The 16,206-nt window shown below is 41.5% G+C and overlaps 1 protein-coding gene across 4 annotated transcripts in view; it reads left to right on the top strand.

The window, feature by feature from the left end:
- The window catches only part of unc5a (unc-5 netrin receptor A), a 173,989-nt gene that overhangs the window by 141,665 nt on the left and 16,118 nt on the right, over positions 1–16,206 (top strand). For 2 of the 4 annotated variants that reach the window (XM_023328918.1, XM_023328920.1), the window contains 5 exons: positions 1,705–1,932; positions 2,681–2,980; positions 7,693–7,780; positions 8,247–8,415; positions 11,698–11,931. In XM_023328918.1, the coding sequence (XP_023184686.1) occupies positions 1,705–1,932; positions 2,681–2,980; positions 7,693–7,780; positions 8,247–8,415; positions 11,698–11,931 (1,019 nt within the window). The remainder of the gene's footprint in view (positions 1–1,704; positions 1,933–2,680; positions 2,981–7,692; positions 7,781–8,246; positions 8,416–11,697; positions 11,932–16,206) is intronic. The other 2 variants (XM_023328919.1, XM_023328921.1) reach the window with 1 other exon arrangement.

The following is a 16,206-nucleotide window of genomic DNA, read 5'->3' on the forward strand; positions in this document are numbered from 1 at the left end:
GTCAGTAGCAGTCAATAAAGACCATATAGCTTGGATTTTTTTTCCCCTTAACATTTGACATGCAAGTGTTACAAAAAGTAAAAGAGAGAAAAGACGAGCAACATGCTGGCTTAAGACATCCAGTCACATAGAGAAAGTCAATGCACTTACTTTTAGTTTTAAACTTTAGCAAGTCATACTAATATAAACTAAGTAGGTAGTCTTAGAGAATATTAGCAGGAGCTAATTTTTGTGTTTCAGATAACATTTATAAAAGCAGGAGTTTTTCCTGGAGCAATTAGATGTGTGTTAGCGTAATGTCAACAGGGAAAGACATCAGCAATTATCATGAGGAACTCATAATTCATAAATAAGAAATGGGGTCATATGTAGTCAAGTATGAACTATCATTAGGGTATTTGTTCAAGTTTGTACGAGTTTGAAGAAAGAAATTAAAGTATTGAAAAATATTTGTTTTTCCAGATGTGGTTATTTGAGATGTTAAGATTAGCCAAGCCATATCAGAACAGAAACTAGCACATGCCAGATATGAAAGAGTGACTCAGACACCTTTTATTTTCTCCAAAGTGAATCGCATGTTGCCTGTGTATCCAGATGGGATAGTTGTTTGGCACAAACCAGAGTTGCACAACCCCAGTGGTTGTATTTCCAAATACGAGTGCATCTAAAAAAAAATTATATTGTGAAAAAGTGCAAAAGTCATCTCAAAAGGTGGAAGTCATACATTACGTGGAATCATCACACGTGACATTTCATAACCATAGTGTCGTGTTTTGATTGTTGATTCTATGTTGCATTGTGTTTCTGTGTTTGATATGATGTAAAGCAGTTTGAAATGCCTTGCTGCTTAAATGTGCTATACAAATAAATTTGATTGATTGATTGATTGATGGAGCATTTATTGGTTACCATGCAACAAACTCCCAAGATGTTGCTTCTTTTAGCATATTAAATAAAAAGAAATCATAGTTTTAAATGCTAAAACAAGCTAAAGGACTCGGATAAGATACTGTGCTTAGACAAAGCCAGATTTCAAACGTTTTCATTTAAAGCACTTGGCTTGTCTTCCACCTTCATGACATAGGAATCTTTGCAATGAGCTGGCAACACATCTGTTTACCTCTGCAGTTTGGGAGTCAGATGTGAAGCCATCTGTCACAAAGACATTAGGGGCTTGGCTTTAACTGAGCCATACAACAGGACGATAATCCAAAGTACAGCAGGGAATCTTCAAATGATTTGAACATCAAAGATACACATTGTTACTGTAGGTCATAATTAATATGCTTTAATAGGACCTTAAGAGAGTTGTAGGAATATTTACAGATTTCACTTAATAAGGAAACAATAAGGAGCCACAGTACTTTGACAATAAGGAGTACAGAAAAATGGTTTCTCTAGGTTTTTACAGCTTTGTACTTACTTTTTCATGCCGTGGTATTTATGGTGTACAAAATTCAAGCAGAAGACTCAGTAACACAAACTCTCAGGCAATCCAGACTTCATAAATCTTGGGTTATCTAATATCAGATTAAAGTTTTCTAGATTAAGAAACCACCACGCAAGATAAAGCACCACCGCACTAAATGTTACACTGACCTCACGTAGCTAAAGATGTCCTCAAGAAAACTTTTTCCATTGAATAAAAATAACAAACGCCTCACACAGCTGGAGTGTCTTGATTAATAATTTCTCTGCTTGCAGCCGTGAGCGGGGCCGAGGACGTGGCGCTGTACGTGGGCATGGTGGCCGTGGCCCTCTGTCTGACCCTGCTGCTCATCGTGGTCGTCCTGGTCTACCGGCGCAAGAAGGAGGGCCTGGACGCTGACGTGGCGGACTCCTCCATACTCACCACTGGCTTCCAGCCTATGGGCATTAAGCCCAGCAAGCCAGGTGTGTGGGCACCACGGCCACGAAGGCCTCCCCACAGCAGTAGGACACTGTTTTTTTGTTTTACCCTCGTCTGTCCATCTTCCCACTGTGACCATGAAGCATCCGTCCACATGTAGCTCTGAACCTGTTGGATCTGTGGTCGTGGAGGTGGTGTGAGTGCACTTACAGTGGGTCTGTGGTCCAAGGAAGAGTTGGGGTGTGTTGGCGTGTCTGTGTGTGTGCGGTTCATGAGCTCTTTATTTGCCTGCCTGGCACATAATGTTTCGCCACCACCTCATTGTCAGGAAATGTACCCACTCTGTTTACTGCCTGTGTGGAGCCTCTGAGGTTTAACGGCGAGTAATAGAAATACAACTGTCTAAGGCAGATGGAGACGGGGAACTGGGTTGCAGTGGCTGTGATTCACCGTGAAAATAAAAAGCCTTTATGCATTCTGGATGCTAAGCTGCATCTGAGTTCTGTTTGGGATTGATTGTGTGGCTGCTAAAAAGACAGGCAGTGATAGAGCAGGAGAGGGTGGGGGGTGGAAATTGAGTGGCTTTGGGTGGAATTTGTGTTTATGTGTGGTAGAGCATGTGTGTGTGTGTGTGTATTAATGCTCTGTTTTCTGAACCATGTGTCTCTTTCAGTGTTTGTTTCAGTTTTCTGTGTGTGATGCAAACAGCTTTAGAGTGTGAGGTCTGTCTGTGTGATGCTGAATCCCTCCACTCCCCCTCCCACCGCCACTCATTGAGATTCACATATCTCCCTTTTTCCTTTCCTCTCTCTGTTTTCATTATTCGAACAGAGAACTCCCATTTGCTCACCATCCAGCCTGATCTGACCACCACCACCACCAGTTACCAGGGCACCCTGCGCTCTCGCCACGATACCGCTGGGAAGTTTTCCATGACCAACGGGCCTCTGCTGGACCCGCTTCCCAACGGATCACACACTCTCCACAATGGGAAGCTAAACTCAGACACCACAGAGTTTGTGAGCAGGCTGTCCACTCAGACCTACTTTAAAACTCTCCCCCGTGATGTGGCCAACACCTCCTATGGGACTTTCAACTTCCTGGGTGGGAGATTAACAATCCCCAATACAGGTGGGTTCTTCATTCATGTTGTGTTACCTTTAATCTGTCTTCTCCGTTGTACAGATGATTTAATACAATGTCCTACCTGTCATGACGATGCCTTTTGGAACCATAGTCTGACATATAAGTGTTTTGGGAGGAACAGTTAATGGTTTGAAGGGCATCCGTTGATCATTTTTACTTTTTGTGACAGTCTGTCATAAACTAAAGGCTATAAACACATTAAGACATCAATGTGAAGCGCATTACTATTACATGACATGACATCTCAATGCTCCCTGCCGCAACCAGCCACGATTAAAGCTGATGAAGATGATTACTTAGATTGAGATTTTAATAAGTCCATATTTAAAAAGAAAAAAAAAAAACGTAACACTTTTAATATGTCCAGATCAAGGCTTTAAAATCCTAATGAACAAAACGGTAAATGTAAGTGTAGTTTTCAGATTACTTTATAATCAGCTGTTAGGAAAGCCTCTTTGTCTTTTACAGCATCTAATAAATGTAGAAGCTGACCGTTCTCTCTGAGTCGTTTTATTCTGGATTCTTTGGCTTTTAATGTGTAGAGTCATTTGCCCTTTATCACTCTTGAACTTTTTGATATTCTGTCATAAGCTGCAAACTTCAAAGTGTTTTATTGGGATTTTATCTGGTAAAAAATAAAAAAAGAGAAAAAACAGGATTCTATGGGGTTGACTAACACACAGTATTGTGTAATTGTGAATTTGAAATATACAACGGTTCTCAAAAAGTGTGCCATGTCAAGTATGCTGTCCCCTTTAATTAAAGGCCACTAAATAAAACCAAGTGTAACCAACTGCATTCAAAAGACACCTCAATAGAAATAATGCGCTTGTGTAAACAAATACCATCATACGAACGCAAAAAAATAAATAAATTTGTAACTGTGTAAAGTGGAGACGTGTTCTAATATAAAATAATATTTAAATATCTCATGGAGCACTGCTCCGTCCATCATGTTAAAAAGAAAACAGTGTGGTAAAACTGAAAGTCTACAGATCTGAAGACATTCCCTTCCACCTAAACTTACAGGCTCAGCATTAAGAACAATCCTGAGCTCTAGAGATCTGCAGCTTAGATCGTAGCCCCAGTCTGGCCTTTTATATGAGGGGCAAGAAAAAATAATGTTGAACCAAAGCCATAAGTAGTCTTGTTTAAATTTAGATTTTTAAAACAACATATAGAGGACAGAGTAAATGTTTGGCAGCTATGCTACGTGTGGTGGAAAACTAACACTGGACATCATCCCTACAGCATCATGCTCTAACGATGCTCTTCTTCAGCTGGTCAGAGTTGATTGAAAAACAATACAGTTAGTTGCAAATCTGTTAGGGAGTCACCTTCCAGCAGGACAACGATCCTACACTAACAGCTACAAAATGAAAATGTTTAGATCAAAACACATTCTCAGTCACAGTCAAGACCTAAATTCAGCTGAGGTCCATGGCAAGACTTCAAAAATGGATGATTGCCATCCAATCTGATGGAAGAGATTTTAACTTGCAATTGCAGCAAAATGTGACAGAGCAAAGTTTTGACTCATTGCAAATTTCTACTTACCAGATTGTATTTTTTAAAAGAAATTTAAAGCTATGCAGCCTTTTCATTCCAATCCATAATACTGTGCTATTATTTAAAATGGAAATAAAACACTTTGAAGTTGGTTGTAATGCGACAAAACATGAAATAATTTAAGAGGGAAGAATGCTTTGTACGGCATGTGCTTATTTGGTCTGATAAAAGCTGATGTCATCTGCACATCATCATTCAGATAAGTAAATAAGTATTGTTTTTATTAGTTTATTTTAAGCTCATAAAAGAAAGAAACTACACTGTATGAACAACATGCACCCCAGATCAACATTTTAGTCCAAGGAGTTACATTTTTAGGCTTCAGGTCCATGTTGTAAATCTGTTCAGGGTGTTCATTCAGCAGTTTTACCATTATGCAAAATTGGACAATACAGACGGCAATGTTTTATTCACTCACTGTCTCTTCATGTCTGGCAAGATCTAAGTAATCTCCTCTAATGCTGCTAAACTTTAAGCAAACAATACATAAATCATCCAAATAATTCAACATCTGCTGCTACAGTTTATGAAGAACTGCTCTGAGAGAAAGGCCATTCTGTCGCTTTATTACACCTGCTTTAATGTGTCCGACTGGATGTTAACAAGGAGAGTTTATTAGGAACAGCTGAATCCTATAAACACCTCAATGTCTTATTCAGCCTTAAACTTCTTTTGTATGGACTCCCTAATAGGTTTGTACCAGGATAACACACATGCAAATGTGTTTGAGGACTTAATGCAAGGCAGAAACAAGCAGTCGTTACTTTTACAGGAACAAGATGAGGCCCCAAAAGTGCATTAAAATCCTTTTTTTAGCTAGTGATTAAGGTGGTTTGTGTGCTACATTTTCCCCTAAATACCCAACCCATTTGGACCTGAGGCACCTGCTAAACTGTAACTGGTGGAGAAATATATTACATCATGTTATAATAGGTTAAAAATACTCTCCAGGGCTGTAAAAAGCGCATTGAGTAAAACAAATCGCACATTTTCCTTTGTGTGTTTGGGCCAATGATGACAAAGAGGCAAAAGAATTGAGCTGATCAGCCATGACTGGTTTTTTCTCAGACCCATAATGGTTTTTTTCTTTTAAGGATTTCACCACAGATTGTGAAGCTTTAAGAGTTTCAGTCATACAAGTTTAAGTCAGAGTTTGACTCTGCTGACCAAACAAACCATGTTAGATACTGCTAAGAAATGTTTAGCTGAACTAAACAGGGATGATAAAAATACTCAAAACATAAGCTGCTATCAATGTATTTAAAGTCCGCTTTGGATTTTTCTGATTGGTTTATTACATATCTGCACACAATGTTCTTACATATTGCTCGAATATTTGGTTGCAACTGTACACTGTAAAAAATATATATATATCATCTCTAATTTACGACAAGATACCAGCAGGTGTGGTAAAATTCTGACAACCACAGCTGCCGGTATTTTATTGTAAATTTTATGGATTTTTTTACAGTGTACAGAATACAAGTAAACATTTATGAAAGATGAATTTGATTTCAAAAAAAAAAAAAAAAAAGGGAACATTCTGATCTGACCCTTTTATATGTTGTCACCAGAGACTTTTTCACATGGAAGCTTTATATTGGTTTGTTGCAATTTTTTTTTTTTTTTGATTAAATAACAACGTACAAAAAACAATGTAGCAAAAACAACAGAAAACCTGAATGTGTGTGTGTGTGTGATAAACTACGGTGATTATGATTGATATTTTTGAAAAGTCTGCATGGAAGCTTTAAAAATTTAAGTGAGAAAGCAAGAATTTTGCCTCTAGCAGAATCTAGAGTGAATAATTTGGTCCAATGCCTTGTCAGTAACCTACATCTCAACAGCACAGCATGAATAGTTAAAAGCAAATGCTCTGAGATGAAATCAATTTATGGCAAAAACATTGTACTTGACAAGAGTCCTGGAGTAAAACGTCGAACAAATTATTCCAATAAAGCTTCTGACTAATGCCGGAACAGGTTGAAATTGTAGCCCATGTCCACAAATGTCATCCATGTTCTAAGTGGCTGGATGGAGAAATAAAGACAGTTAAAGTGATGCAATTTCTGACAACAAAAAAACTCCACCATGATTATTCTGCTGGGGGTTTTTTTCTCCTTACAGCAGCAGAGTACAGAGCTTATATAATTATACTGGAAGACAGTTTTTCCACTTGGCTCTTTGTAGACTGTCCAGATTAGCTGATGCCAGCATGACAATATCTTCTAGAAGAAAAGGTTTTTTTTTTCCTGTTTTTCTTCACCACTGCTCTCTCCCTGGGTGTGTGTGTGTTTTGCCTGTCTCTTACAGATATTTTATGCATGGATTAACTCAAAGCCATGTTGACTATACCACGCATTGGCACCTATCTTCTCATAGGGACACAAGAAGGAAAGAAATCTTACACTCGCATGCATTCACTCAAAGGAGTTATTCTGTCATTCATCACAGCTTCAGAGCGAGCGCGCTCTTTACAGATTCAGGCACGGACGCCAACATTCAGGCACCTTCGCCCGATTCAATCCGACGCAGCCTCATGACGAACAGACCCGTTTTAAAACTGAGAGATTGTTAAAATAGTGTCACATTCACTGTTTGGCCCACATTTTAAATGCCATTCAGAGTGGGTAATTTTAGCAGAAGAATCACAACATGAATGCCGCAGCACTCAAACTGCTTCAATATCTCTCTGTATTCTCCGACGTGCATTTTCTAACACTCTCCTGGGGAAGTGCAATTTTCCTGAAGTAGTCTGTTCCATGGTCTCAATTATCTACTTTGTGGCAGACGGAGGACATTTAAACTGTGCTGCAGCGCGCGCTTTTGTCTCAGCTAATTGTTGACATCGGGGACGTGTACCGCCACAGCTGCCGGCACACAGATTCTGCATCCGCTGCACCTGAAGGAGGCTGCCTCTGACCTTCAGAATAGATTTGGATTTTTGTTTAGTTTTGTTGTTTTGTTTTTTTTGTCATGCGTACAGTTTGTCGAGTGGGCTGGCTCCCTTTGTGAGATGACAAAAGCACTGTTCAGTCAGAACAAATGAGCCTGTCCCCCACTCGCTCACACTCCCCCTGCTCCCCCACCCACCCCACTTCTCTCCCTTTTGTTGTTATTTGCATTAGGAATCAGCCTGCTCATTCCTCCCGAGGCCATCCCCAGAGGAAAGATCTATGAGATTTATCTCACTGTTCAGCGGAAGGAAGATTTAAGGTGGGTCTCTTTAGCGCTGTCTAACTGGCAGTCTTCCCTGAATGCCACTAGGCTGTTTGTTTTGATGCTCTACTGTTCCATTAGGAACGGCTTAAGAGGCTCTGCCAGTGCTGTGGAGGAGGGATGTAAATAAATAACATAGCCTTTTACAAGGATGTGCGCTGTTTAAGTTAAATGAATTGTTTGGAAAGCAATGTCTATCTGGCTTGCTGCACTCATCCTCTGGAAGCAGAGCCGTTGCAGCCTGCCGAGATGGTGCTATAATGTTTCTCAGTCCTCACGCGTTGGCCCGGCTCGTCTCTGAGTCCGGCAGGCTTTAATTATCCCGTGTTACAGCTGCTGGATAATTTGCAGAGGTGACAGTATCATATCCTGCCTCAAAGAGAGCTGTAAATTCTCTCTAATATCAAAATAATTGCAACCACTTCATCTTAATGCATCCATCTCTTTCCCACTCCTGCCGTAGGTTACCGCTGGCCGGCTGCCAGACCCTCCTGAGCCCCATTGTGAGCTGCGGCCCTCCGGGGGTGGTCCTGAGCCGGCCAGTTATCCTCAGCATGGACCACTGCTTTGATGCGTGCCTCGATAACTGGGCCGTCCGCCTCAAGAAGCAGAACTACGAGGGCGCTTGGGAGGTGAGAGTCTACTGCAGCTCCAGCACAAATCCTTTTGTAGGAAGACAAAGCCGCTAGTCAGTGCAACTGTGAAGTATTACTGAACTTATTGATTGTTTCTGTGTGAAAAGTACAAACTTTTCCTGCTCGTGACTTGAAATGCTCAGTGCAACACACCCAGCTGCCTAACGTACTCCTCACTACTCCTCCACAGGGTTTAAATTAAAGGGCCTCGAAAAAGTATATATATTTGTACATCCTACATGTTTTTTTCACATTTTGTCATCTTTATTCCAAATCTCAAAATGTATGTTACTGGATTTTATCTGACTGAATACTAAAAAGTACTGTGCAATTCTGAAGTGAAAAGAAAATCCTACATGATTATCAAAGTATTTACAAATAAAAATCTGAAAACTGTTTCTATTTAGCCTCTGATAATGATTTATGGAACAACTTTTTGCTGCAGGTAAAGCTTTGTGTGTTTTGGAGTAAATCTGTTTAATCTGCACATCTACACTGAGATTTTTGGCCGATCTTTCCAAAATTGTTTAAGCTCCCTCAGTTTGCGTAGGGGGCCAAACACTGACTTTGGTAATTTACCACATGATGATGCTGTGACCTGAACCACAGTTTGTAGCTTGGGTTGTTCGTTTTGGTCTTGTTATCTGGTGAAACTCTGCCACATCCTGCCAGGTTTTCTTCCAGGATTGCTCTCTGCATTTCGCTTCCTCCCATTTCCCCCCTGTTCTCTGAGCAGCTTCCCTGTCCCACAGCATGATACAGCCACCCCATGTTTCACAGTGGGAGCTGGGTGCTCAGGAGGGTCATTTTGTTCCACACATGCATGTTTAATTTTGTCGCATTTAATCACAGCTCCAACTTCCACATGTTCACCACGCTCTCTACGTGGCTCGTGGCAAACAGAACACATTGATTTCTTTTTCTTACCACTCTTCCATATAGACCAGATTTGTCTAGTGCAAGACTAACATTTATCGTGTCGACAGATTCCCCTATGTGAGCTGAGGAATGGATCCCTACAGCTCCTCCAGGTTACCAATTTGGGCTGCTTATCTGATTATTTGTGTCCTTGCCCGGCCTGTCAGTGTAGGTGAATTGTCGTGTCTTAGTAGGTTTACAGCTGTGCCAGGCTTTTTCCATTTTCAGATGATGGATTGAATAGAGCTGTGTGTTACATTGTTTTATAACCTAACCCTGCTTTAAACTTTCTCCCTGACCTGTCTGCTGTGTTTCTTGGTCTTTATGATGCTGTTTGCTCACTAATGTTCAATGTTCTCTAACAAACCTCTGAGGTCTTCTCAGAGCAGCTGGATTTACACTGAGATTGATGACACAGATATGAATCCCAATAAAGGGAGTTGAAAACAAATGCATGCACCTTGCGCAATGTACTCAAAAATAGATTAATCAGAATAATGCTCATTTTTGCTACCGCTTTGTGTCGGTCTACCACATAAACTCCCAAAAAAGCATAAGAGTTTGTAGTTGAAAAGCGACATAAGAAAGGTGAAGGAAGTGGGGATACTTGCTGTATGCTGTCCGTCGGCTGCTTCGCTCCACCTAAAGGTTTGCTTGGCAACATGATTGTGAAAATAGAAATTCTGTAAGCAAATTACTCATCCTCAAAGTGCTCTTCTGAGTGCTCCTTGACCGTTGTCGACTGCTGCTTCCAATTTGCAGAGTTTTCTCCCTGTTTTTCTACCCGTGAAATTTGAACGTTGCCCATGAATCTAGCCGAAAAGAGCCCTCGGTGTGCACACAGCCTCACACAAAACAAACGCCGGTTCGAGGCAGTATACCCATCTCAGCAACCCAGAGAGATTTTAAAGGGTGCTGGTGGGCTTTGGAGTGTTACTAGGTCTTCTTTCATGTTCGATATTGTGCATAAATTATTCAGCCTCTCCCCGCCCTCCATGTGGCAGCGGTGGGGTGTCTGTGGGATGGATTGGCCTGTCTGAGGCTGAGGTTAGACCAGCACTTTTAATCATCAGACGGGCCAAATATAGCCCGACTGCGTTGGCCACTACGGTAAAGAAGCGCCAGGTGGACGAGAGAATGAGAGTGGAAGGAGGCACAGGAGTGTGACAGAAACTGAGAGCAGAAAGAAAGAGGAAACAGATGGATGCAAATGAGCAGGTAATGCAGATCTATTGGAAAGAAATCACAAAAATGTAGCGCAATAGGAGAGATGTGGAAAACACAAAGTATACAGATGGAGAAATTAACCTTTCCGCTGCAAAACCGAGCTTCTGTTTCACCGAGGAAATATTAAGACGATAAAGAAATAAGACTCCATTGTGGTTGCATAGAAAATGAATCGTGTCGATACTAATTCTATTGATGTAGATGGTGTCTGTGTGAATCGATCCTAGAGGGGCTCGCTGCGCATTTGGCAGGCACAATTCTCTCTTTAGCGTGGTGGGCTAATGGGAAGAGTCAGTCAACAGGCATGATGTGATTTTAGAGAAAATGTTGTCACCTTGGGCCCAGTTCGTCTCCATCAAATTAGCCGAGAGAGCATTGGAATTATCTCATAAAAGCTGTGCAGTGCTGTAGCTGAAATGGGACGTTTTCACAGGTCTCCCATCCTCACCAGGATTCAGAACTTCACCTTTGTGGCGAAGCCAGCAAATTCAAGGCGTCGCCTTGTCACCATGTTGTTGTTTCCCCAATGCGGTGCATTTAAGATGCCTAGTTTTGAACGTCAGCTATCAGAAATCAGCAATGTTTGTTTTACAGATAAATTAGCAAGCTGTTTTTTATCTTTCTTATCGACTCTCTAAACAAATGGAAGAAAATTCCCAAACTCCCAATAATCACCGTACCTCTGCGACCTTTTCCTCCTCCAGAACCATCTGTTCTCGCCAGTAATCCCTTTGGGTCTTCTTTCATGTCAATGGAAGATCTCGTTCATGCATTATTGACTAAACTAATGGTATTCTATAGGACGTGTGAGGAGAATGTGGCTTCATGTCGGCGTGTTGTTAACGGCTTTGTGGTGAGAAGGAAATCTGAAGCAAGAACAAAGTATTTGCTTTTTCCTCTGATCCGAACTGTTGCCTAGAACTTTATGTAATATTACCCCGAAGACCTTCCGCTTTGATGTCACACCGCAGGAACAATGTAGTTTGGGTCCTTTCTGTGGCGCCACTTTGCTAACGAGCCCTTTGCAAACACACTCCTACGCATACATCAGGCAACACATTACCCTTCCCTCCTACATAAATTGGGTGCTTGACCTTCCATCCACATCTTGTTTTCTTGTCTCTTCTCCTCCAGGACGTCCTGCTGATGGGGGAGGAGCTGGTGTCCGAGCCTTATTACTGCCAGCTTGAGGCCGAGACGTGCCGCCTGTTCACAGAGCAGCTGGGCACCTTCGCCCTGGTAGGAGAGTCGCTGCACATGGGCGCAGCCAAGCGCCTGCGGCTCGTCCTCTTCTCCGACGCATACTGCTCCACGCTGGAGTACAACATCAGGGTGTACTGCATGGACGACACGCAGGACGTCTTCAAGGTAAGCTGCCGCTCGATCGCCTTCAGCGAGTGTTTACTCATTTGTTTAATTTGAGCCCATCCTGTAATAAGATTCGTCTATGGATACTCTGAAAAACTGAGCGCAAAGTGAAATTTAAAAACCACCTTCAGGTGCGTTTATTTTAAAGAAATTATTTGGACTACCAACAATCGTGCCTCTGGTGACTTGGCTAAAAACCAATTATTATTTTTTTCCCCAACTGAATAAATGTACTCAAACGAAACTTTGATTTATTCAGCCACTTCCAGTGTGAGAATTTATTTACTTCTTAAACAGTTTTTTGCCAGGATTGGCGACAGATTTATATGATCCGAGATCAAATTAGAAATGCTGTTCATGTGGTGTGATTATTGGTGTTGATTTATGTTTTGTTTGGATGTTTGTTTTTTTGGTTCCTCTCAAGTATGTCCTCAACTCTGCCCATTTGCTGAGAGTCAATAAGTTTTCCAACACTTTATGCACTGACATATTTTACTTCCCATTTTCCCTCTCCACATGGACAGAGTATAATCAAGCGCTAATGCCTTGCTCCCTCCCTGGAGGACTGCCTCTGAGTAGCCTGTTAAGATTTCATTTGCATGGTTAATTAGTAAATTAAAAGGAGAGTCTGTCCCAATCTTTTCCCACCAACCCCCAGTGCTCCCTTTAGTCTCTCTCCACACCTCTCAAAAGCTGTTCCTCTCCTCCGCTGTCACCACCCACTTCCACAAGTGGCTCTTCCACTAGAATCCACTTCGGCTGCTCTGTAATGGCTGACCCTGCTCATGTAAAGGTGCAACACCATCACGATGCCTGCAGGACATAAACAGTGGAAGTCACTCAGAGTTCACGCTGAAATTAGCCCACAAGTCAGGAAGATGACGATAAGGTGAGAGCTGCAAATGCCTCTGGTGATGTACAGCAGCGAAAGTGTTCATGCTCAATTTGTCACCTTACAAACACAAACTTGAATGTATTTTAGTGGGATTTTATCAAAGAAAATTTAACACAAACTAATGAATTATTGTGATTCGTTTTTATTTGTTTAGTTTTTTTACCAAACAGAAAGGTGAAAAGTTTTATATTCAGCCACTCTGGCTTAATACTTTGTAGAACTGACTTTGCAGACATTACAGCTTCAAGGCCTTTGCGGTTTGTGTCTACAGGCTCCGTACGTCTGGGCTCGAAGACGCTAGACTGTTCTTTGATAAGCAGTCAGGCTCAATAGGGTGCACGATGTTAGAAGTTCTTGCGATGATGATAATGATGGCAAATATTGCAAAGGCGATACCAAGTGCAATGTATGCCTATTTTCTCCTGTTTCTAATCTGTTCTTCTCATACTCTGTGACTTTTAGTATTTTAGGAAGTGTTTTTGTCGGATTTGAGCATCTGCTGCCATGACAATCACTTGGTTAGATGTTACAGTAGCATGTAAGATGCAAGTTCATAGCACCTGAAAGATACTAAATCAGTTTGATTGGATGGAGAGCATCTGTGAACAACAAGTTTTCCAACAGATTCTCTATTTTTCCATTCACATTTTAACATGGGAAGGTGCTTCGTTCTAAAGAATCCCACTGCAATGGAGGCTGTATGTTCAGGGTCCTGACCAATAGTGAACTTTGTGTTTCATTTGAGGGCATCAGAGTGAAGGGGACTGAACACAAATTGATGCACGTGATATAATTTTCACATGTGACTCTTAAAATTGATAAAATAATTATATGGAGAGTCCAATTCGGGATACTTTTATCGACTTGGAGCTCTTTGTGGACAAGCACTAGGTTATATCACATGGCTACTGACCCCATATACCCCAAGGTCCGGTGACCAGGGCCTGCTGATGGTTCCCCTTACTGAGCTGTAAACAAATGAAGACAAGATGTTCTGTTGAGTGGCCCCTCAGAGTCTGATTTCCTTTTAAAAGCCAGTTGAAAACATATTTTTTAAATGATTAACTTGTCTTGTTTTTTTATATGATTTTGGTTCTTGTGAAATTCTATGATTTTATGTATTAAAAGGTGCTAATTAAATAAAGTTTTACTTACTTACTAATCTGTAAAAACTTTTGAAAACCACCTATCTCTTAAACGTCACCATTCTGTACTATTTTGTGTTGCTTTACCACTAAAAATTCCAATAAAATACACCAGAAAGAGCGTAGTTGCAATGTAACAAAATGTGAAAAAGTGCATCCTTGCAAGGCATCGTATCTCACTTTCTTTACTTGTTTTCACATAGCTTTTAAATGAATTTAAAGCCTTTCCAGTTCTTCTAATGCAATGTGTGAGAAATTTGGCACATTTAAGGAAAAAACAAAAGCTATTTCTTTGATGGATGTCAAGCTATACGCTCGCTGGCAGTCAGATCATCAGTTAACCTGGTGGCAGTTTGGTCGAGCATTACTGCTGCAGTGACCTTGTGTGTTCAGCACTGGATGCAGGAAGGCTTTCAGAGGCCAAAAAAACCCTCTTTCTCGCTGCCCTTTCCTCTAGTTAGCTCTCGTTCTGCCTCTCTCAGCCAGGAAAAGGACATCTGAGCTTGTTGACTTCAGCACTCGCGCTCGCCATATTCCGCGTCTCCCCCGACGCCCTTGAGTGCATTAGCTGCCCGTCTCTCACACAACCTGGTTCTGTGGTAAGCCACGGCGTCTCCGGGGCTTTGTAGTTTTTAGTGAGTGATTTAAAACGCGGCCCTCACTGTTTAGTAATCTCGACTCCACGCTGCTCTTGGTGCTATTACAAAGGGAGCAGCTCATTTGGCAAGTACATTCACCACTTTGAGTGGAGATTAAACTTCCCTGGAGAGGTCGGGCCTAATCACTAATCACTATCTTTAAAATGCACCTTTTATGATTAGTCCCTCACTCGGGCTGCCATTAGAGTTAAGTGTAGCATGCCACAGTAGGTGGCACAGTGGAGTAGCTGTGGATGTACTCGTCTGTAGTATACCTTCACTAAATGGGAATGTTCTGACAGCACTACAGCACCTTGTTTTTCAGGCAGGTTTCCAAGAATTAAGCAAGCTGTACTTCTATTCTTCTAAAGGGAGTTCAGTGGGGAGGGAAAAAAAGCTGTTCTGAAGCAAGAAAACTGCAGAGACTAAAAAGAAGGCTGAGCTGTTCCCTCTATCGCTGGCTGTCAGTCTGCTCTGACAAGCCTCCATCAGGGAGGATGACAGACACACAGACACAGACACATGCATCCCACACTTAAGCCTGCCTCACTCTTATCTCACTATTACAGCAGATTAGAACCAATAGTACTGTCTTTGATCCTAAGTGTACGGGAGCTCTGGGGAAATGGTGACATTTCCGTCTGATGCTTGCCATATGTTAGCAGGGCTCTGCGGGGACCAATTAAGTTAATATTTAATGTGTGTCCCACACTTGATGGGCCCAGCCAAGGCTGGCACAGCAGCAGAGGCGACATGACCGCCGTTTGGTTGCGCCCTCACTGTGCACTCGGGTTGTTCCCAGCTAGACCGGTGGGAGAGCTTCACTGATGTTTTGCCATGTCGCGGCTGACAGAAAGCACCTGCGGTGAACCGAGCCTTCAGCCCGGCACACAGACAGCTATCAGCAACGTCTAATTAACTGGAAAGGTGCAAACAAAGGTGTCTCTCCAGGAAGGGAAAATTTACCTGAGATGCTCTGAATTTCACACGCAGATTTGTGTACAAAAGATAGGAAAACTGAGGATGTTTTTCACAGAACAGCAGAGCAATAACAAAATTATCTTTGGGTTTGTCGATACCTAGGCGTTATTCCCGTACGCCCACATGTCTGCGTTTCGGGAGTCAAGTGTTGTGCTTTAGAACAAAAAACCCAAACACGAACAGTGGTTTAGAAGCCACCCACATTCTGTTGAATTTGTTTTTCAGCGGTTGAAGCACGAATCAGATTTTTTGGTAAGGAGGGGAAATGTGTTTGGACTTTTGAGGGATCATTGTGAGCTTTTAATTCAACAATTTTTTTTTTTTTTTATTTCTTCACGCTTTACTTTAGCAAACTGTCTGCTGTTATATGAACTGCTAAGATATTTTCTGTCTTTACATTGCATAGATGTTCCGTTTTAGTTCACACATTTTAGTTTTTCCAGAACTTTTATTACAAAATTTCTATAAATCTCATACTCCCACCTGGTTTAGCTACAATGAGTTTGCTAATTAGCTCATACTTTATTTATTGCTTTGTTTTGTTTTGGATTTTTTTTTAAACATAATTAGTAGTCCCTTTTAGCATCTTACAGGGAACATATATTGGAGTTTTTAC

The sequence above is a fragment of the Xiphophorus maculatus genome, chromosome 23, assembly GCF_002775205.1.
Source record: "Xiphophorus maculatus strain JP 163 A chromosome 23, X_maculatus-5.0-male, whole genome shotgun sequence".
NCBI classification, from domain to species: domain Eukaryota; kingdom Metazoa; phylum Chordata; class Actinopteri; order Cyprinodontiformes; family Poeciliidae; genus Xiphophorus; species Xiphophorus maculatus.